The sequence below is a fragment of the Acipenser ruthenus genome, chromosome 44 (assembly GCF_902713425.1).
Source record: "Acipenser ruthenus chromosome 44, fAciRut3.2 maternal haplotype, whole genome shotgun sequence".
Taxonomy (NCBI): Eukaryota; Metazoa; Chordata; class Actinopteri; order Acipenseriformes; family Acipenseridae; genus Acipenser; species Acipenser ruthenus.
This window is the reverse complement of record NC_081232.1, coordinates 8,888,728-8,911,542: the sequence shown is the minus strand read 5'-3', so window position 1 is coordinate 8,911,542 and position 22,815 is coordinate 8,888,728. Positions and strand designations below refer to the sequence as shown.

At 43.7% G+C, this 22,815-nt stretch overlaps 1 protein-coding gene across 3 annotated transcripts in view; it reads right to left on the bottom strand.

The window, feature by feature from the left end:
• acin1b (apoptotic chromatin condensation inducer 1b) overlaps positions 1-15,047 on the bottom strand; it is a 37,836-nt gene extending 22,789 nt beyond the window's left edge. For all 3 annotated transcript variants that reach the window (XM_033997799.3, XM_033997800.3, XM_033997801.3), the window contains exons 1-6: positions 14,830-15,047; positions 8,377-8,442; positions 6,892-7,003; positions 6,104-6,223; positions 4,415-4,503; positions 42-3,764 (exon numbers count right to left, since the gene is read on the bottom strand). In XM_033997799.3, the coding sequence (XP_033853690.3) occupies positions 42-3,764; positions 4,415-4,503; positions 6,104-6,223; positions 6,892-7,003; positions 8,377-8,442; positions 14,830-14,967 (4,248 nt within the window). In that variant the 5' untranslated portion in view covers positions 14,968-15,047. The remainder of the gene's footprint in view (positions 1-41; positions 3,765-4,414; positions 4,504-6,103; positions 6,224-6,891; positions 7,004-8,376; positions 8,443-14,829) is intronic.
• Between the last annotated feature and the right edge of the window lie 7,768 nt (positions 15,048-22,815).

The window sequence follows — 22,815 nt, the reverse complement described above, 5'->3', positions numbered from 1 at the left end:
CTGAAACAGGAATAATTGATAACATAAATCCTTACACTCACCCTCCTGTCACTAGAGGGCGACCTCGACCTGGAAGCAGACGACGATGAGGACGAACGAGAGGAAGAGGCCGAAGATGAGGAAGACGAGTTCGATGAGGATGATGACGACGACGAAGAGGGAGAGGAAGGAGAGGCTCCCTCCTCCCTGCTTCGCCTCCCCCTCTCCCTCTCCGTGTCGGGGGCAGAGAGGGGTGGCGTCGGCGGGTGGCCGCTCTCCGTCTCCTCTGGGGGAGGAGAGGGTGGCAGGATGGGACCCATGAGCTCCTTCTCCGGCTCCTTCGCAGCTTTCATCAGCCGGCCCTCGGGGGATTTGGGCGTCTCGGAAGTGGAAGAGTTGGCCGTTTCTGCCCGTTTCCCGGCGGCCGCCGCGGGGGTCTTATCTTCCTGTTTTTTAAGCGTCTCTTTATGTGCACGTTGCCTGCTGGATGTTTCTGCTTCTTCCTGTGCTGGTTTGGGGAGGTCTTTGTCCAAGGGGGAGCTCTCGCTGGCTTTTCTCTTGGGAGGGCCGCTCTCCTTTTCCTTCTCGGGGGAAACTCCTCCCGCCTTTTTCGGAGGATCGTTTTCAGGCCTCTGGGTCTTCTCCGCCTCTTTCTTTTCAGGCTCTTTGGCACTCCCCTGCTCTAGCTTCCGCCCTTTTTTTTCCACTGGCAGTGGGGGGCCTTCTCTTTCGAGGGACCCACTTTCTGAACCTTTCTTGGGGTCTGCAGGGCTCGCTTCTGCAGTCGCGGTTGCCGCCTCCCCTTCATTACGCGTTTCCTTCGCAGCGTCTCCAGGTCCCTCCGTGGAAGTAGATCCCCCAGATTCCTTAGGCAGCTGCCCAGCCTCTGAAGCTCGTTCCAGGCTAGCCGGCTTCTCCATCTCCCCCTGCTCCACCATAGGTTTCTCAGGTTTTGGTTCGGGGATGCTTTCTGCCGACCTCCGGATTTGAAAGCTTTTTTTGGGGTGCTCCGGAGTCGGCGGCCCATCCCTGAAAAACCGGATCTTTTTGGGTGGTGCCCCAGCCTCTGGAGATGGAGGGGTGTCTCTCGAGACTCTGAATTTCTTGGGAGGGGGTTGAACCAGCGGTGCCAGCAGAGTGGGTGTGGGGCTAACTTGTGCCTCCTTGGGTTTTTCCGACGACGCACCTGCTGTAGGTTCAGCGGCTGGACTCCCTACAGATTGTTTGCTGATTCCCTGCTTCTGCTTTTCGGCGGTCAGGTTTTCCGCGAGTTTGGAAGCCTCATGTGCCGTCTTGTCTGGCGTTGGGACTTCTCTAACCAGAGTTTGGGGAGATGTTGAACCGTCCCCTTCTGCTGGCTTTTCGGGATGCGCCGATTTTAGAGAACTCTCCTTTTCGGTGCCGGACGTTTTGGCGTCGCCTTTTTCTCCGGTCTCCTCTTGTCGTTTGTCCGATGTGCCCAAATCCCTGCCCCGTTTTGACAATGGAAGGTGGCTCTCGCTAGCCCTGGCATGCTCTGGCCCTTTTTCCATCTCCCCGACTCCTCCCTTTCCGGGCTGCAGGACGCGTCTACTGTCCAGTTTGATAATCTGGACTCCCGCTGCTTTACCCGGCTGCAAAACCTCTTTAGGTGGAACTTCTGCTGCTGCTTCGGCCTCTTCTGAAGCAGCGTCTTTGTTCGGACCCTCTTTAGGAGTTGCAGTGTCTTTCTGCGGGACCACTGTCTGCAGTTTCAGATCTAGAGGGAGGTTTTCAGGCACAGCAGGAACCCCTGTAGGTTTTGAGACTGTCCCTTTCTTGGACGCCTGGCCGATCTCTCTAGAAACCTCTTTAGGCTCGATTGTCGGGGTGGTTTGCTCCCGTTTGTCCGTTGTCTTTGCTGCAAAAACCTCTTTAGGATTTTTAGGTTTCTCCGACTCGGTTGCTTTTTCTCCAGCAGCCTGGTTGGCGGTCTTTTCCGGTCCTCCTTCTTTGAGCTCATGAATCCGCACTGCCCGTTTCACCGGCGCGGAAGAAGAATAGTCTATCAAAGCATCCTCCGGTTTTTCTGTTTCAGTCTCTGTCCATTTCGCGTCGCTTGCGATTTTCTCAGCAGCTGTTTTTTCCGCTGGTGCGGCTGTAGCAACCCGAACTGGCAGATCTCCAGTCACAGGATCGGCCTCTTTTGGGGTCTCCAAAGCTGGTTTCGGTTCCACCATCGGTGGCGCACTCCCTCTAACCACTCTGAATGCGGCTGGAGAACTCTTCCAAGGACTCTGTTTTGCTTTTTCAGGCAGTTCAGCCTCTTTCCTCTCAGTTGACCTGCAGGTCTGCCCCAACCCTAACATTTCTGAAGCCACTGGTTCGGAGACCTTGGCAGGTGTAACAAGCATTTCTGGAGGTTTCTGTGCCTCTGCCACTTTTTCTGGTGCCCTGGAAGACTCGGTTGCCTTATCTGGGGTTTTAGAAACAACCCCAGCCTTCCCTGGCAATTCCTTAGACTTTTCCCCAGTTTCAGCGAACCCTCCCTTTTCTGGGACCTCCCTGGGACTTCCTCTGGGAGCTTCTGGGCTTTCCTTGGATCGTTCCAACGTAAGCGAGCCATCTGTGGGCAGCTCCAGCTTAGCGTTGGCCTTTTCTACAGAGGCTTGCGTCAGGCTTCCGACAGCCGTTGCTGGAGGCAAATTGTCTGGCTTCTCCACGACTTCGGGCACGCTTTCTCTCTTTTCCAAAGTCAGATTAAGCACTTTCTCTTTATCATCGTCGTCATCATCGTCATCATCATCATCATCGTCGTCGTCATCTTCTTCCATGGCCTTGGCAAGGCGACTCAGAGGCCCTGGCTCCTGGTTGTGGTGGCTTCGTCTCTTTGTTGCTTCAAAAGAGCTGCCCCCACCTTCTTCCCTCTCTTTCTTTGTCTTTTGGGGCACCTGGGAACACCCCACTTCGGGGGCTTGCTCCTCAGAAGCCGGGGGACTCTGTTTCGGGGTATCTGGGAGGGGGAAGCTTTCTGCCCCGCATTTCAACACAGGATTTGGGGGGTCCGGAGGAGGGGGGCTGGGTTCCCGCAACTGCCTGGACCTTCTCAATCTTTCCTTGGGGGCTGCCTTCTCTTCCCCGCCTCCCACCACCACCCCCACACTGCCGACCCCCTCAGTCAACACGACGGCTTTGTCCATTTCGGCTGACCCCTGCTGTTGGGGCTTGACGCGAGCGGGAGGCGCACCTCTGGTTTCCCCGTCGACTCCTCCACCAACGCCTGCCGTTAGGACAGAGCTCCCTGTGATCAAAGGCTCCGAGCCGGAGGAATCAGTGCTTCCACCTATCACCCGGACAGACAGAGAAGCCACAGCTCTGGGGCCAGGCGACGGGGCTTCAGCGTGGACTACCAGATCAGTAGGACCACTCTGTTGCGCCAGTGGTGCCATTACCAACACTGCGCCTGGGGCAGCCACAGAGTCCTTGCTCTGCCTGGAAGATGACCGTCTTGGCCGGGACTGCTCTGCTCCATCGGCGGTCCTTTCAGGGACCGGGGAGCAGCTGGGATCCAGAGAGAAGGAGCTGTCTCTTGAGTGCCTGGACCGTCTGGACCTGGCAGGTTCTGCAGCCTGTATTTCTGGGACTGGGGAATAGGCGGTACCAGGAACCGGACCCAGCAGGTTTTCGGTGTCCAGTTCGTCTGGTTGTGGCTGCGCCGGGCTCTGCCGGACCCCTCTGGTGCCAGAGCGGCGCCGGGGCTGAGGGGAAGGGGAAGCCCTGGCTGGCACTGCCCTGCGTTTGGGGAGGGAGGCAGTGAGGCTTTCCTCCTGTGAGAGAAACAAGGACGGCTTTAACACAATAGTCAAGGACCCAATATCACAGGCCAGGAGGGCAGGTTAAAATAGTGAAATAACTTCACTTGATTGAAATGCATAAACTCAAAACACTTTAAACTGGGAAGTGTTCCTTTGTTTGTCATGCCCCAGTCAAGCTGCGATAATATTCTTTCTGAAAGAAGGGATTGCATTACTCTTTTTAAAGAATTTGTTTATTACAACATTATCTGTAACTATTAAACTGCTACCAGCAGGGGTGAACTTAGAAAACACTAAAAAGAAACTTAATAAAACGATTAGAAGTCTTTCTCAATGTCTTCAAAGACACTGACAAAGACTTCTAGTCCAAACTTTTGTCATTTAAAATGTAGTAAGTTTCTGTGAGTATTTCTACTACATTAGAGGCTGGTTTTACAAACACAGAGTAGCACGCATCTTCGATAGTCTGCTGAAACCACCAGGAGCCATTTGGACTCTTCAGCTAAAGATATATGAATGAATAAATAAATGCATTCATTCATTCATGGATGTAAAAACCTAAACCTCCCTGGACATCCTTGTAAAGAAGATGCTTGGTCCCAATCGTTTTATCACAAATTTTAAATAAAGAAATAAAAATAATAATAAAATTGCATGCCGACCTGGTCCGCTGGACAGGATCCGCTGTCGTAGCCCTCGGATTTGTCTTCCAGCGACTCCTCCTCTTCCTGTACGGAGGGGCTGTCCGTCTCTGAAACAGTTGCATGTTACACACAGCGCAGAAGCAGGCAACTTTGTCATGTACTTTCATTGAAGGCTCACAGGAAAACCCCTAAAACTGGAACTTAATGGAAGTCCTCAATTACTCCCTGTGTTAATGCAGGGTATGAAACCTCCACCTGCCCCATGCCCCTAGATCTTGAGTTTCAGAACTACCCTCTAATTAAAATCATCAGGACTGGATGGGGAGTGCTAGGGCAAGTTTCAAGCCCTGTGGACTGTGGCTAGCAGACCCCTGCTTTAGCTCAGAGGAGTTACCAGTTATTAAGTGTCGCTAAAAACAAATATGTATGCACATTCATTCATTGTATAGGTCTCAAATGTGCAAAAAAAAAAAAAAAAGGGGCGTATCTCATGAATACAGATAGACCCGACACCACATAGATAACACGGACATAAACAAACAAGATAGCTGCTTCCGCATCCAGCGCTCAGAGAACATCACAGACATTTGCAGAGCTTTTTGAGATGTTACAGTAATAAAATAATGACTTGGACCGCATTATTGAGGAGTTTGGTGATAAAACGAGTTAACAGGAGATGATTTATTTATCGGTATGCACAACTATGAAGAGGCATGTGAAAAATACAGCGAACGAGGAGTGGGGCTGGAGATGCAGTACTGAGTGTCCTGTTGATATGCAGAGCCTTTTAAACCTGTTTTACTGTGAAAAAAAAAACGCTTTTAAAACAGTGTGTCTAAAATAAACTGCGCGTGTGAAAATAAATTGGACCTGACGCGCCTGAGACGTGCTGAATAAATGGACCGCTAAGCATTAAGGTTACTGTTTAAATGCTTGCTGTTCATCCTAGTCCTCTTCTGACACTGAACAGTATTTGAATGTCATGGCCACTGATTGACGAGCTTTCATTACTGAACATGCATGCTCGTTGCGCAGTCATTTTTCGAAAACAAAGACGGTGCTAGCGAGTGTCAAACTTTTAGACAAAAAGGAATTCAGATTTTAATGTAATAGTTTTACTAACTGGGGCAGCAGTGTGGAGTAGTGGTTAGGGCTCTGGACTCTTGACTGGAGGGTCGTGGGTTCAATCCCAGGTGGGGGGACACTGCTGCTGTACCCTTGAGCAAGGTACTTTGCCTAGATTGCTCCAGTAAAAACCCAACTGTATAAAATGGGGAATTGTATGTAAAAATAAATGTGATATCTCTATAATGTGAAATAATGTATAATGTGATATCTTGTAACAATTGTAAGTCGCCCTGGATAAGGGCGTCTGCTAAGAAATAAATAAAATTAAGATTACTAGCCTGCAGTTTTAATAGCATTACAGTGATAAATATTTGCTTGTATTATTAAATAGCAAATCACAAATCACATAATTGTAAGTGGTTACCCCTGCCCTACGTTAAATAAATGATCTTAATCATGTTTTTTTATTACATTTTTTTTAATTGCATCAACCCTAAAATTCTAGGTGATGCAATACATGGCACCAGATAACTGTTTCGCAATTAAAATGCTGTAACACGCGTTTTGTTAAAAACCTGCACAGCCAATGGAAGCACAGCAGGGGTGAGGTCAGTGGGATCGTTTTAGTGTCGCCCTCACCTCTGGAAGGAGCACTCATCCCGCTTTGCTCCGGCACCTCTGGGATGGACTGCAGGTCCGGCGGCTTCGAGGCACTGAGGTCCAGGAGGGAGGTCTCTTCCTCCGACTCCGCAGACACTTCTGGAGGGGCGAGGGGGAGAATCAAAACCCAAGCAGACAGAAACGCAGAGACAAAAACACAACCAGGCTAACCAAGACTGCCCTCTGCTGGAGGCGCTGGGCGATCTGTGGTCAGTAAAACCACATTTCACTGCAGATTCCAGACAATTTTCTATTCTTTTTCTCTCTTAATTCAACACCATTCACTGAAACGAGTATCTTTGGGGTTATGGTATGTTTACTGTCTGGATGTGTACTACTGAACTACTTCTGGAAGGTTGCAAGAACAACATTTAGTGAAACATACACACACACATATATATATATATATATATATATACACACACACATTATATTTATATATATATATATATATATATATATATATATATACACACACACACACACACACACACACACACACATATATATATATATATATATATATATATATATATATATATATATATATATTACACACACACTATGAAATTCTATTCTATTGAAATTCTATTGACATTAACTGTTCCTTTGTTTAAAATGATCTGCAAGAAAAAAAAAAAAATAGTAAAGTTCTAGATCCATATGATCATTTATCGTGATGACGTCATCTATCGTGATAACACTGCGATATTGTCATTGTGTTCAGCCTGCATGGTATCTCTGCAGCCGAGTCACTGGGGGCCCACCTTCAGAATCGGCCGCCTCCCGAGCCTCCCTCTCCAGCCGCTGCCTCAGGAGCTCCTGCTGCTTGGCCAGGTACTGCTTGATGAAGCTGTTCTGACTCATCTCCTCGCCGATCTGCAAGGGAAGAAAAAACGTTGTGCATTCACGACGATAAGCATTTCAGACTATAACCAGGTCAGCCAGAAAATGCATTAGCAGATGGACTAACGGGAAGGTCATTCATTCATTCAAATCCATCAATGGAACCCCATTCATCAGCAGGGCTGGGGTCAGTTCCGAATGGAATTGGAATTTGTTGGTAAATTCCAATTCAAGAACTGGAATTTACCAACAAGGCAAACGCTTGTTGGTAAAGTTTTAACGTGTTCACTGAGTTTCATGTCTGGGCAGCAGTGTGGAGTAGTGGTTAGGGCTCTGGACTCTTGACCGGAGGGTCGTGGGTTCAATCCCAGGTGGGGACACTGCTGCTGTACCCTTGAGCAAGGTACTTTACCTAGATTGCTCCAGTAAAAACCCAACTGTATAAATGGGTAATTGTATGTAAAAATAATGTGATATCTTGTAACCATTGTAAGTCGTCCTGGATAAGGGCGTCTGCTAAGAAATAAATAATAATAATAATAATGTTAAAATATAAAAAAGTAATGTAATTAATTTGCACAGTCGGTGTGATACCTCGAAAAAATGCACTGAGCCGATTCAGAACCATGTATAAAACGCACGTGTGGTTGTTCAGCAGTTCAAAGTAACATTGCAGTTAACATGGAAGGCTCTTTTTGCAAATGGCTCTTTTGTAAGTGGTTAGGGTTCTGGACTCTTGACCGGAGGGTCGTGGGTTCAATCCCAGGTGGGGGGACACTGCTGCTGTACCCTTGAGCAAGGTACTTTACCTAGATTGCTCCAGTAAAAGCCCAGCTGTATAAATGGGTAATTGTATGTAAAAATAATGTGTAAAATATAATGTAATTGTATGTAAAAATAACGTGATATCTTGTAACAATTGTAAGTCGCCCTGGATAAGGGCGTCTAAGAAATAAATAATAATAATAATAATAATAATAATAATAATAATAATAATAATAATAATAATAATAATAATCACCATTAAGATTGGACAGTATTTAAATCAAGAGTACTCATGACTTCAAGGTAATGTTGCATTTTACCCCCTGAAAGTACATTTTACTCTTGCAGTGTAAAAATTAGAGGGTAAGTTACTCCCAGACCCAAAACCTTATCTGCAGCGCTACACACACCTCTAAAAAAAAAATTCAAAACTAAAAATACCAAGCCTAAGAGCAGCACAGAAACCAGGACCAGAGAACACTGTTGGAAAGTGGAGATAGACTTAGTTCAGAGGGAAGGAGACTGTGGGATCCTTTCAGACTCGACTTGACAAAGTTCTGAGATCGCTCGGCTGTGTGGAACCGGACGATCGCTGATGGGTGAACGGCCTTCTCTCTCTCCAGAAGTTCTGCGGTTCTTACCTGCGAGTTGGGCTGCAAGCCAGCGTGTGAGGTGGAGTGCTTCTGCAGATTCTCCAACATGAGCGCCTGAAAACCCAGACAGAAACGAGATAATTAAAAAAAAAAAAAAAGACATGAACAAATCATCACGATTAAACCCCACAGCAATGTGCCACTTCAGAAATGGCCAAGAAAAAAGAAAATTCAACTAGATGGTAAATTTACAAGTAAAGCTTGTGGGGCTTGCTTTAGGGAAAGTGGTCAAAATTTCAGTTGTTTATCAAAAGAAAATTTAGTTGATGCGGTTACTAAAACAGGTGTACCTCTTGATTGGTAAAAGTTATTTCTGTTTTTATTTCACATTTGAATAGCAGAGAAGTAGAGGAAGATTCCATATGCTCTAACTTTTTGTCTAGCTTGTTGGGAAAGTGGTCAAAGCAGCTGATTTGTGTCAAAAGTTACATCGTTTACAGTAAATAGAACAATGGGGAGCTTTAGAATGTTGAAAAAAAGTCCCATTAAAGTGAATGAAGAGGGACAAAAAAAAAAAAAGGACAAAAAGCTTAATAGTTTAAAAAGTATAAAAGATATCAAAAAGTTGTATACAAGCACACTATTCCAGACCGGTCTATGAGTTTTAAAGTTTGAACGGAGTTTCTAGCTTAAACGGTGTAAGAGGAGTAGCGTGCCAAAGAATAAGAAGTATGTCGAAGACTTAAAGTGGGGACTCTTGCTTCGCAAGCCCCACCAATGAAATATAATGCAGCTTACTTGACTGCAACAGAAAAACCTGGCCATTCGCGGAGAATGAAAAGGAATGGTTTGGAAATATCTGAAAAGCAGGACAACATGCTTGCAGAACATATCAAATAAAGTTCATTGCGGTCATCAGCTGCATGGATTAACCACTCAGCAGAGCGTATGCAACAAACAAGGGAGCACAGACATGAAGCGAATGTTTCAGTATCAGTTTAGTGTCGTAAGAGGGCTGTGGTATTTTAAGTAGCTTAACATGGAAGCCACCAATTTGCTCTCAAAGAGGCTCCCAACAAATTGATCTGGCCACCAGTTTTTTTTGGCTGAACCATTGGCTCAAAGACAAAAGGTTTGTCTGGAGCCCAACAAGCCCCATTATAAACACCGCAGTACTCCTTTCTACTTTCAAACACCAAGCCACAATCCTTATGGGATTTACGGAAAGTCATCGTACTCTTCATTTTTAGTGCTGCAGTCTTCTCTGTCTATCTTATCCGTCATGTGCTATTTAAAATCGTACTGTTACCAGGCTGATAAATTCACAGCCTTGAAATCACATCTCCTCATCATCATCATCATCATTTATTTCTTAGCAGACGCCCCTATCCAGGGCGACTTACAATTGTTACATCACATTATTTTTACTTACAATTACATTATTTTTGTACACATTACTTTTTACATACAATTACCCATTTATACAGTTGGGTTTTTTACTGGAGCAATCTCGGTAAAGTACCTTGCTCAAGGGGTACAGCAGCAGTGTCTCCCCACCTGGGATTGAACCCACGACCCTCCGGTCAAGAGTCCAGAGCCCTTTTACCCAACTACTTAATAGCACACAAAATAGTAACAGTTCATATTGTCGCATTTACAAGCTATGATACCGTGCAATACCTTGCATATACAGTACTGCACACAATAAAGCAGTAATAGATGAATTTGAAATTGACATGGAATAGTTTGCAGTGTACGCGTGGCTGCAAGAGAAATGCATAGCCTGCCTGCTTTTTTATAAAATGGTTCACAATTGGTTTCTGTTGGTTTGATAACCCCAGTGTTGCAGATTTTGCTCATTACCTCCCTTTTCTTCAAGAATACCGAGATACATGCTGAACTTGTAGCGTTTTTTTAAAATTTTTCCTGAGCTGTTTTGAAGCTCGCTGCAGCCTTTTTTCAACGAAATCTCGCAAAAGCCTCACAGCCATTGGGGCAGGAGTCGAACTGCAAGACCCAAAGATGGAATACTTAGAATTGTTATATAATTACACCAAAAAATAGCGTACCCACGACCCTCCGGTCAAGAGTCCAGAGCCCTAACCACTACTCCACACTGCTGCCCTAATGCATTAAACCCATCACACATTAAACCCTCTGTAAAGCCTACTTCAACGTTGCTATTCAAATGTAAACTTTGAATTATTCTGTATTGTAACTGATATTAGTTTTGCATACAAGACTTAAAGGCTGTTTGAAACTACTATTATTATTTATTATTATTTGTTTATTTAGCAGACGCCTTTATCCAAGGCGACTTATAGAGACTAGGGTGTGTGAAATATGCATCAGCTGCAGAGTCACTTACAACTACGTCTCACCCGAAAGACGGAGCACAAGGAGGTTAAGTGACTTGCTCAGGGTCACACAATGAGTCAGTGGCTGAGGTGGGATTTGAACCGGGGACCTCCTGGTTATAAGCCCTTTTCTTTAACCACTGGACCACACAGCCTCCTTGAGTAGTTGCAGGTGCCTGTTTGAGTAATTTTCACTGAGTAGCGTAAATAAAGACCAACGAACTATTCACATGATGAAGACTGCTAAAAAAGTCACCTACACTGGGATGGGAATCAGACTCCTATTGCACAGCAGTGTCACCCATTCCAGGTTTTACTACCAGCTTGATCAGCCCCAGTGTGTCTAGGTAACAAGCTCAGGTGTGTCTGATTATTAAACTCCTAGTGAAACCAGGAATGGATCACACTGCTGTGCAACGGGAGTCTGATTCCCATCCCTGTGATGATAACCAGCATTATTATCGCAGGGATGGGAATCGGACTCCTATTGCACAGCAGTGTCACTCATTCCAGGTTTTACTACCAGCTTGATCAGCCCACAGTGTGTCTAGGTAACATCAGGTGTGTCTTATTATTAAACTCCTAGTGAAACCAGGAATGGATCAGTTTGTCTCTCAAGATGCAGATTCAAAAGCACAGTTACTTGTAGTGCAACCCACCAACACCTCTTCAGTAATGGAACAAATCAATGGGATGCATCTGTAAGGGGTAGGAACACATGCCCTCCCTCATGCTATCTCATCTTAGACTTCAGCATTATTTCTCTCATCTAGGGTTGGGACGATTTACGAGAACAAAAATCGGCAATATTGCATGGAAAATATTGCATTAAAAAATAATTTCTCGGAAACGTACGATATTGCATTCATGATGACGATTTTTAGTGACAGCTGAATTTGTGTTACGCTATTTTTTGGTGTAATTATATAACAATTCCAAGTATTCCATCTTTGGGTCTTGCAGTTCGACTCCTGCCCCAATGGCTGCGAGGCTTTTGCGAGATTTCGTTCAGAAAAAGCAGCAGCGAGCTTCAAAACAGCTCAGCAATAAAATTTAAAAAACGCTACAAGTTCAGCATGTATCTCGGTATTCTTGAAGAAAAGGGAGGTAATGAGCAAAATCTGCAACACTGGAGTTATCAAACCAACAGAAACCAATTGTGAACCATTTTATAAAAAAAGCAGGGAGGCTATTCATTTCTCTTGCAGCCACTCGTACACTGCAAACTATTCCATGTCAATTTCAAATTCATCTATTGCTGCTTTACTGTGTGCAGTACTGTATATGCAAGGTATTGCACGGTATCATAGCTTGTAAATGCGACAGTATGAACTGTTACTATTTTGTGTGCTATTAAGTAGTTGGGTAAAAGGGCTCTGGACTCCTGACCGGAGGGTCATGGGTTCAATCCCAGGTGGGGGGACACTGCTGCTGTGCCCTTGAGCAAGGTACTTTACCTAGATTGCTCCAGTAAAAACACAACTGTATAAATGGGTAATTGTATGTAAAAATAATGTGATATCTGTATAATGTGAAATAATGTATAATGTGATATCTTGTAACAATTGTAAGTCGCCCTGGATAAGGGCGTCTGCTAAGAAATAAATAATAATAATGTGCGCTAAATTCCTTTTGTTTCAGCTTAATTATTGTTTATTATTTCCAAGTTCTACAGTAATGTGTACAGAGAAGGCATGATTTATTTTGTGTGTTACAGTTAAAACAATGCACTGGGTATTCATTTGATTTACAGAGACTAGGGTGTGTGAACAATGCATCAGCTGCAGAGTCACTTACAACTACGTCTCACCCGAAAGACGGAGCACAAGGAGGTGAAGTGACTTGCTCAGGGTCACACAGTGAGTGAGTGGCTGAGGTGGGATTTGAACCGGGGACCTCCTGGTTACAAGCCCTTTTCTTTAACCACTGGACCACACAGACTCCTAGTATACTTTTGTATATAGATATATCTAGAGATATATACAAATGTGATGAAACAAAATATGTTGGAGAGACTGGAACAACTGCATATAAAATAATTCATAACCACCTTTAATTAGAAATAAAAACATGAATGAACCAATAGTACACCAGTCAAGGACATGACATAAATGATGTCAAGTTTGTAGTATTAGAACAGGTAAAATCAGACAATGCGACAAAGGCTAAAAGAAAGTAAATGGATACATAGACTGAACACGATTATGCCAGCGGGACTCAACAGAAAAGAATTAAGTAATTAACTCCAATAAATACATAACATTTCAATAAATAAATAAACAAAATTCATTCAAAAGTTGTGCATGCCGCTGCGCTGGGCAAGCAAAAATCAAGACTGATCCTCAGAGCCAGCATTCCTTGATAACAGAAATATAAGTTTATATAAAATAATGTTAATTAGAATTTATTTTTTATTTATTCTTAGCAGACCTCCTTATCCAGGGCGACTTACAATCGTAAACAAAAATACATTTCAAGAATCACATTATAAATAATTCATTACAGATTTGAAGTAATTAATACATATTTAAAGATATAAGTAAAAATTATGTCTATATAGAACATCACGCAAGAATAAAATTATGGATTTTTATATAAATAAATGTTTACGATTGTAAGTCGCCCTGGATAAGGGCGTCTGCTAAGAAATAAATAATAATAATAATAATAATAATAATAATAATAATATGAACTGAACTCGACGTCCGCCTTTTCGCGAGATAAAAACACCTGCAGCTTGAGTCAACACTTCCACAGAAAACAAAACAAATACAGCAGGTATAAAACAGATTAATGTGTTTTCATGACAACCACGATAAAAAAAAAAACACAATAAAAACCGGTTTCTTAAATGTAAAATAAATTCAACAGCCCAAACAAACAGTACAGACACGTCACCACATTAAAAGGGTTAAGAACAGATACTATTTAAAATCTGTCTTGTAAATCTGTAAAAAAATAACCATATTTACGTTGCTACAAAAAAGAAAGTACAACAGCAGCAGTTTTAATGGTGGGTTTGCACACGTGCTAGCTACGTAACTACAAAACAAATACAAAGCTGTTAATTGTACAAATATCGCACGCGTTTAACGAAGTAAAAAATAAAAATAAATCATAAAAAGGTTACACATTATATATAATATATATATATTTTTAATTGTTTGAAATTACGATTTTTTATAAGGTTTTATAATGTATTTGAAAATGGTATTATATTATATATATGGTTAGTTTATGGTACCTAATGTAATGTAAATACTTACATTACTAGCATCTACTGACTATACACGGCAATCTAAACATAGTAACACGAGCAATTTTGCAAAACAACAACCCGTTTGCATAGAACTGTATTTTTTTTTTTTTACTTTATTTCAACTTACAGGGTCATTAAAACGTACGATGCGTTTGCATTAAATGCACACAGTAGCTTCCGCGTTTATTTATTTATTTTCTCCGATAAAAAGTATTCAAGAGCTTCAATAAGGTAGTCTAGCAAACTGTTTACAGTCGGATTATTATAAAAAAAAAAAAATAATCGAGAACGAGCCCCCCCCCTCCCTCCCTCCCTCCCTCCCTCCCTCCATAAGCGGACGCGCACCTCCTCTCCTCCCCCCACCGAATTTCATTTAGGCGCGCTCCCTCCCCCCCCCCCCCCCCGCATTCAATAAAAGGAGGCGCGCTCCCTTCCCCCTAACTTTTTTTTTTTTTTTAAACGGAGGCGCGTCACCGCGATCGAGCGCGCTCCCGGCCTCGTCGAAATCCGCACAAACACGAAGCGCGGGCACGAGCAAACGACCAAACTAAACTAACCGACACCGAAGCGCTTTATTTTTTTTTTTTCAATACAGACATTATTACACGGGGGGGGGGGGGGGGCGGTGTAAGGAGGAGGGGGGGGCGCGCCTTTTTCAACCGAGCTGTACAAACACCCCCTCGCAGCTTCAGACACGAAAAACAAAAACACTTCTATCTCTTTTATTTTTTTTAAAAAACTCACGAGCAAACAGACGACCCCCCCACCCCCCCCTCTCACCTACCCCCACAGTTACTGGTTACCCGCTTTCAACACGCAAAACCCGGCCTCCGTCTCTCCTCAAGCTCCTTCATTTAAAAAAAAAAACAACCGGGCCAAACTTACCCCCTTGAGCCGTTTGACGAGCGCGTTCTTCTGCCCGCTTTTCTGGAGCCCTCGCTGCTCCAGGGCGGCCTTCAGGTCCGCAACCCGGAGCGAGTGAAGCGGCTTTCCATCTAACGTAACATCTTCCAGTTCCGCCATCTTTCTCCTCTTTTCCAAATCGGCCACTGCGACGCCTTCCTCTCCTCGCGACAGGGGCTCGGCGGTATCCGGAAGGGGAGGGGACACCGGTAAAGAGGGGGGCGGGGAGTCACATATCCCACTTCGGATTTTCTGTTCGTGTTTCTCCGGCTCGACCCGTCAAGTCGAGCTGAGAGATGCCTCAGTGAAATCTTTTTTTAAAAAAAAAAAAAAGGATTTCGGGCATCTCCGTGGAGCATTCGTCTGTCCTCAAATCAGCTGGAGTCGAGTTTGGCCCTGTCCACACTATTTATTTCTTAGCAGACGCCCTTATCCTAGGCGACTGACAGTTGTTACAAGATATCACATTTTTTTTACATACAATTCCCCATTTATACAGCTGGGTTTTTACTGGAGCAATCTAGGTAAAGTACCTTGCTCAAGGGTACAGCAGCAGTGTCCCCCACCTGGGATTGAACCCACGACCCTCCGGTCAAGAGTCCAGAGCCCTAACCACTACTCCACACTATCAATCAATATTTATTTTATATAGCGCCTTTCATAGTGGACCACCATCACAAAGAGCTTTACAAGATAGTGTGGAACAATGCAAATACATTAAATACAGTGAAATACAGGACATTAAATACAAACAGTAAAAAAAAATTCAAATACATTAATTACAAGGCTAAGATGTGAATTCTAAACATTGTGGATGTGCGTGTCATACAATTAAGATGGAGGGAAATACCTGAAATAGCAATTTAGAGAACAGCTGATAACAGATATCAGGCTTGAAGAGCATTGAAAGCAAGAGAGAACAAGCAGGTCTTGAGAGATGATTTGAAGCGAGCGACGGTGGGAGCGTCACGCACCGAAGCTGGGAGAGAGAACCAGAGAGTCGGGGCCATGAAGCTAAACGAGCGCTCTCAGAGTGTGGTGCTTGGGTATTATTATTATTATTATTATTATTATTATTATTATTATTATTTATTTATTTATTTATTTCTTAGCAGACGCCCTTATCCAGGGCGACTTACAATCGCAAGCAAATACATTTCAAGTGTTACAATACAAGTAATACAATAAGAGCAAGAAATACAATGACTTTTGTTCAAGCAAAGTACAAGTGTGACAAACCACAATTCAATAATACAGCAGATAATAGTGATAGTTACATCAGGATATGATTAAATAGTGATAGTTACATCAGGATGTGATTAAATACAAAGTACTACAGGTTAAACACTTGGCAGATTACAGTATTCTGAAGTACAGGATTAAATGCAGTAAAATAGGGGGCAGATAAGAGCAAAATAAAGCACATTTAAATGAAGGGTGATAGTGTCCCAGGATACAAACAGAGGAGTTCTACAGGTGCTGTTTGAAGAGGTGAGTCTTGAGGAGGCGCCGGAATGTGGTCAGGGACTGGGCAGTCCTGACATCTGTAGGAAGGTCATTCCACCACTGCGGAGCAAGGGTGGAGAAGGAGCGGGCTCTGGAGGCAGGAGAGCGTAGCGGAGGTAGAGCCAGTCTTCTAGTGCAGACGGAGCGGAGAGGTCGACTGGGGGTGTAGGGAGAGATGAGGGTCTGGAGGTAGCTGGGTGCAGTCTGGTCAAGGCATCTGTAGGCTAGTACAAGAGTCTTGAACTGGATGCGATCCTGAGTCAGACGACTTAAGCTTGCGTGCACGGACATAGCGGGTCAGCGGGTTGGCGGGATACTCTGTACCTGTGTGATGAAGGGGGCAATGTGATCATGCTTTTTTCATCCGGTAAGGATCCTGGCAGCGGCATTCTGAACCAGCTGCAATCGGTTTATGACGCGTGACGGAAGACCACCATAGAGAGAGTTGCACGACTCGAGTCGAGAGGAGACGAATGCATGACAGAGTATCTCTGAATCCGAGAGAGGAAAGTTAGGGACGCACCTTTGAGATGTCTCGGAGGTCGTAGAAGGAGGATCTGTGCATCTAAATCAGATCGCATCAGGTCGTACAGTTTGTCATAAATGCTTTCTGGTATGTTTTAGCGCGGGGATGCTACAAATATACAGTCCTCAGTCACCTTTCACACATATTTGGGCTTTTTTTTGTTGTTTTTCTTGGTCGCTTATGTCAAAAGTTTAAAAAAAACAAAACACATAACGAATATTTGTGGTCAATGCATCCATAAAAACTGTAGGTTCCAGTGTTGCTAAGTTTCATGAGAAAAAAACAAACTCAGAGCAAGCGCAATCCATTTCAGAGGGAGGAGAGTGTGGGTGTTTATACAAATTCCACTTTTTTATTTTAGTAGTTCTAGTTATTTTTTTTAGTAGTTCGTTTTTCTCAGTTGAATTGGCGGGGATTGGGTGATTCTAAAATGCAAATGACGTGCATATACATTGACACCAGTCTGTCACACAACCCGCGACTCTCAAAAAATGAAAGCGACTTTTTGTTAAGAAATAAACCAAGACTTGGCAACTGTGGCAGGCTAGTACGCGGCGCAAGACTGTAACCTTCACGCGTGCGCGGTTATCAGCCCCAGACCCCCTCCCCGGCTGTCGTGCAGAATTCTGCACTACTTTGAAATGTGCGCACGCGTAATTTTTTCTTTTGAAGTTTGTCCGTGTGATTACTTCAGCATTCATCGCCATGGTGGTTCAGTATTGCAAATTAAATGTACATTTTGGACTCCATTTCCAAAGTAAATACATCTCTTTCTGCACATCAGGAGGGCTTTTCAAAACGTCCTGAAATTTTATATATATATATATATATATATATATATATATATATATATATATATATATATATATATATAAATAATGTGTTTATTTAGCAGACGCCTTTATCCAAGGTGACTTACAGAGACTAGGGTGTGTGAACTATGCATCAGCTGCAGAGTCACTTACAACTACGTCTCACCCGAAAGACGGAGCACAAGGAGGTTAAGTGACTTGCTCAGGGTCACACACAATGAGTCAGTGGCTGAGGTGGGATTTGAACCAGGGACCTCCTGGTTACAAGCCCTTTTCTTTAACCACTGGACCACACAGCCTCCTTAATCTATCTATCTATCTATCTATCTATCTATCTATCTATCTATCTATCTATCTATATCTATCTATAGGAAAAGGCAAATTAGTTATACTTTTAGATAATTTTAAATGCGTCTCCCTTTTAATATGAGTCTCTTAATAAATATTTTAAAAAGATGAAGCGCTTATTTCAAACTCATATCAACAAAAAGTAGGCTTTTTGGTTCTGAAAGGGCGTGGCTAGGGGCGTGGCTAGGGTTTCGCTTCTTTTGGGCTTGATTTGAAGAACGAGGTCGCTATTTTTCCTGCCAGCAATCTGGCAACCCTGTTGTTTATGACTCGAGGCTTGTTGTTGTAAAATGGTGGACCGTTTGCGCGGAGTCATCAGATGCAGGAAATCAAGGCACATTGATATCCGAAGCGGTGAAAATCGGTCAAGGAGAACTTCAGAGTTCAAAACGAAACGCGCGCATTACGATTAAACGTACCTTGTGTTTGTTACAAACAAAGCCATCACGTTCATGCTAAGAAGCGCTATGTCTCCCGGGTTGTAAACCTAAAAAAATACAGTGCATTGTGGGATAATGTCATTTTAAGCCCCTCAGTCCATTTGCGCAGCTAGGAACTGTAACCGGACTATTGCGTCCGCCGTTTGTCAGGGACTGCTTTAAAAACGTGTACTTTATTTTAAAAAGTGTGACTTTTTTTTAAATTAGCTTTTTAAAGATTTACAAACGTTTCGGTCTGTTTGCATACCTTTGTCAAGGGAAAGTGTGTTTGAAAACAAACAGTGGCCGTGTTTACAGACTTGTGATGTCATGGCAACTATCTGATTTCTATTTAAACCTGTTAATGTGAGTGTGATGTCATTTTTCTCACAAAATAACGTTAATAAATGGCCACTTCATCGGATACTGTGCAATGCAATCACAAAAGCCGTGATACTGGATAGAATGGTGTGGAGTAGCGGGTTAGGGCTCTGGACTCTTGACCGGAGGGTCGTGGGTTCAATCCCAGGTGGGGGACACTGCTGCTGTACCCTTGAGCAAGGTACTTTACCTAGATTGCTCCAGTAAAAACCCAACTGTATAAATGGGGGATTGTATGTAAAAATAATTATGTGGTATCTGTATAATGTGAAATAATCTATACTGTGATATCTTGTAACAATTGTAAGTCGCCCTGGATAAGGGCGTCTGCTAAGAAATAAATAATAATAATGGTAGTATGTATTTTTCAATTTATATTGAAAAATACAGCAGTGTGGCAGCAGTGTGGAGTAGTGGTTAGGGCTCTGGACTCTTGACCGGAGGGTTGTGGGTTCAATCCCCAGTGGGGGACACTGCTGCTGTACCCTTGAGCAAGGTACTTTACCTAGATTGCTCCAGTAAAAAACCCAGCTGTATAAATGGGTAATTGTATGTAAAATAATGTGATATCTGTATAATGTGAAATAATGTATAATGTGATATCTTGTAACAATTGTAAGTCGCCCTGGATAAGGGCGTCTGCTAAGAAATAAATAATAATAATAATAATAATAATATCTTGCTTCCTTTCATGAAGGTCTTGAGTTAATTTTGCCATGCACTGTCAGTTCACAGCCACCAGGTGGCAGACTTGTCAATTATACACTGGGTTTTAACTTGTATTTTCACAAACCACAAGACAAAAAAAAAGATTACATGCTTTCGGACCAGAAAAGTCATACAAAATTGTGGACGTGGACACCACACTGAGATTATTTTTAAAAAAAGAAGTCCAGGGTTTAGTTTCATTAAAGCTGCAGACATAAATTTGAGAATATATATATATATATATATATATATATATATATATATATATATATATATATATATATATATATATAATTTCCTTGTTATAAAACTGAAAGTGATTGTGGGACTCCAAGATATTAATTACATAAGCATTGCTTGTACAAACTCGCCCAAGAAAGAACAGTAAACGGGTCCAGCAGGTTTAACTCCTCATTATTAACCCCGTCTTCAGAGTCAGGTGATGTGGCCGATTCAGTGGGAAGTAAAACACAGTAATATTGCATTTATATTACGGTACAATGGATAACAAATGCAAGAGAAACCAGCCCCCTTCTCAAAGTATACTGCTTTGGTATCCTCCCTGGCAAAAGCACAGCACAGTGTAGTAAAGCACAGAGGAGATAATGAACCAGCCCCCTTCTCAAAGCACAGAGAAGATAATGAACCAGCCCCCTTCTCAAAGTTTACTGCATTGGTATCCCCCTGGTAAAAGCACAGAGAAGATAATGAACCAGACCCCTTCTCAAAGCACAGAGAAGATAATGAACCAGCCCCCTTCTCATAGTTTACTGCTGTGGTATCCCCCTGGTAAAAGCACAGCACAGTGTAGTAAAGCACAGAGAAGATAATGAACCAGCCCCCTTCTCAAAGCACAGTGAAGAGAATGAACCAGCCCCCTTCTCAAAGCACAGTGAAGATAATGAACCAGCCCCCTTCTCAAAGCACAGTGAAGAGAATGAACCAGCCCCCTTCTCAAAGCACAGTGAAGATAATGAACCAGCCCCCCTCTCAAAGCACAGTGAAGATAATGAACCAGCCCCCTTCTCAAAGCACAGTGAAGATAATGAACCAGCCCCCTTCTCAAAGCACAGTGAAGATAATGAACCAGCCCCCTTCTCAAAGCACAGAGGAGATAATGAACCAGCCCCCTTCTCAAAGCACAGTGAAGATAATGAACCAGCCCCCTTCTCAAAGCACAGTGAAGATAATGAACCAGCCCCCTTCTCAAAGCACAGTGAAGAGAATGAACCAGCCCCCTTCTCAAAGCACAGTGAAGATAATGAACCAGCCCCCCTCTCAAAGCACAGTGAAGATAATGAACCAGCCCCCTTCTCAAAGCACAGTGAAGATAATGAACCAGCCCCCTTCTCAAAGCACAGTGAAGATAATGAACCAGCCCCCTTCTCAAAGCACAGTGAAGATAATGAACCAGCCCCCTTCTCAAAGCACAATGAAGATAATGAACCAGCCCCCTTCTCAAAGCACAGTGAAGATAATGAACCAGCCCCCTTCTCAAAGCACAATGAAGATAATGAACCAGCCCCCTTCTCAAAGCACAGTGAAGATAATGAACCAGCCCCCCTTCTCAAAGCACAGTGAAGATAATGAACCAGCCCCCCTCTCAAAGCACAGAGAAGATAATGAACCAGCCCCCTTCTCAAAGCACAGAGAAGATAATGAACCAGCCCCTTCTCAAAGCACAGAGAAGATAATGAACCAGACCCCTTCTCAAAGCACAGTGAAGATAATGAACCAGCCCCCTTCTCAAAGCACAGAGAAGATAATGAACCAGCCCCCTTCTCAAAGTTTACTGCATTGGTATTGCCCCTGGTAAAAGCACAGCACAGTGTAGTAAAGCACAGAGAAGATAATGAACCAGACACCTTCTCAAAGCACAGTGAAGATAATGAACCAGCCCCCTTCTCAAAACACAGAGAAGATAATGAACCAGCCCCCTTCTCAAAGCACAGAGAAGATAATGAACCAGCCCCCTTCTCAAAGCACAGAGAAGATAATGAACCAGCCCCCTTCTCAAAGCACAGAGAAGATAATGAACCAGCCCCTTCTCAAAGTTTACTGCTTTGGTATTCCTCCTGGTAAAAACACAGAGAAGATAATGAACCAGCCCCCTTCTCAAAGCACAGAGAAGATAATGAACCAGCCCCCTTCTCAAAGCACAGAGAAGATAATGAACCAGCCCCTTCTCAAAGTTTACTGCTTTGGTATTCCTCCTGGTAAAAACACAGAGAAGATAATGAACCAGCCCCCTTCTCAAAGCACAGTGAAGATAATGAACCAGCCCCCTTCTCAAAGCACAGAGAAGATAATGAACCAGCCCCCTTCTCAAAGTGTACTGCTTTAATTACCCCCCCGACATGTGCAACCATTCTGAGGGGTTCTTACACGCTATATCAACTAAAGTGCCACTCTGGATCAAGTATGTTTTGCTGGCAGTACCCTAGCTGTGCACTAGAGGGCGCTGTTTAAAAAGACACTTTGGAGTCTCCAACCCTGGTCATGGAGACTATCCAGCAGGTTTTTCTAGGTGTCAGTGGCTACAGATCTAGAACACCTCTTAATCTTGACTAATTAAGCCAATAATTGGTTCTCTTAAGTAACTGAGGAATTAGCTGAGACGAAAACCAGCAGACCCAGTAGCTCTCCAGGACCAGGGTTGGAGTTCCCTGTTATAGAGCCTCTTCTTTCTGGCATAAAAAGCCCTGCGTGCTTTCTTAATACCTTCTCTGCCAGGTTAAAGCTCCCTGAGGCATTGATGGTTAGACGCAGGTAGGTGTTGCTGGTGCTGTGGTCCAGCGTGGCGCTGCCCACAGTGAAGCGGTACCCGTTTCCCTGAGATCTGGCATTTTTTCTGGAAGATCATAACTCTGGTCTTGTCCAGGTTTACTGTCAGTGCCCAGTTCTGACAGTACTGCTCTAGCAGAGACAGGCTCTGCTGCAGCCCCTGCTCTGTGGGCGACAGTAGGACCAGGTCATCTGCGTAGAGGAGGAATTTAATTTGCGTGTCGTGGAACATAAGAACATAAGAAAGTTTACAAACGAGAGGAGGCCATTCAGCCCATCTTGCTTGTTTGGTTGTTAGTAGCTTATTGATCCCAGAATCTCATCAAGCAGCTTCTTGAAGGATCCCAGGGTGTCAGCTTCAACAGCATTACTGGGGAGTTGGTTCCAGACCCTCACAATTCTCTGTGTAAAAAAAGTGCCTCCTATTATCTGTTCTGAATGCCCCTTTATCTAATCTCCATTTGTGACCCCTCGTCCTTTTTTC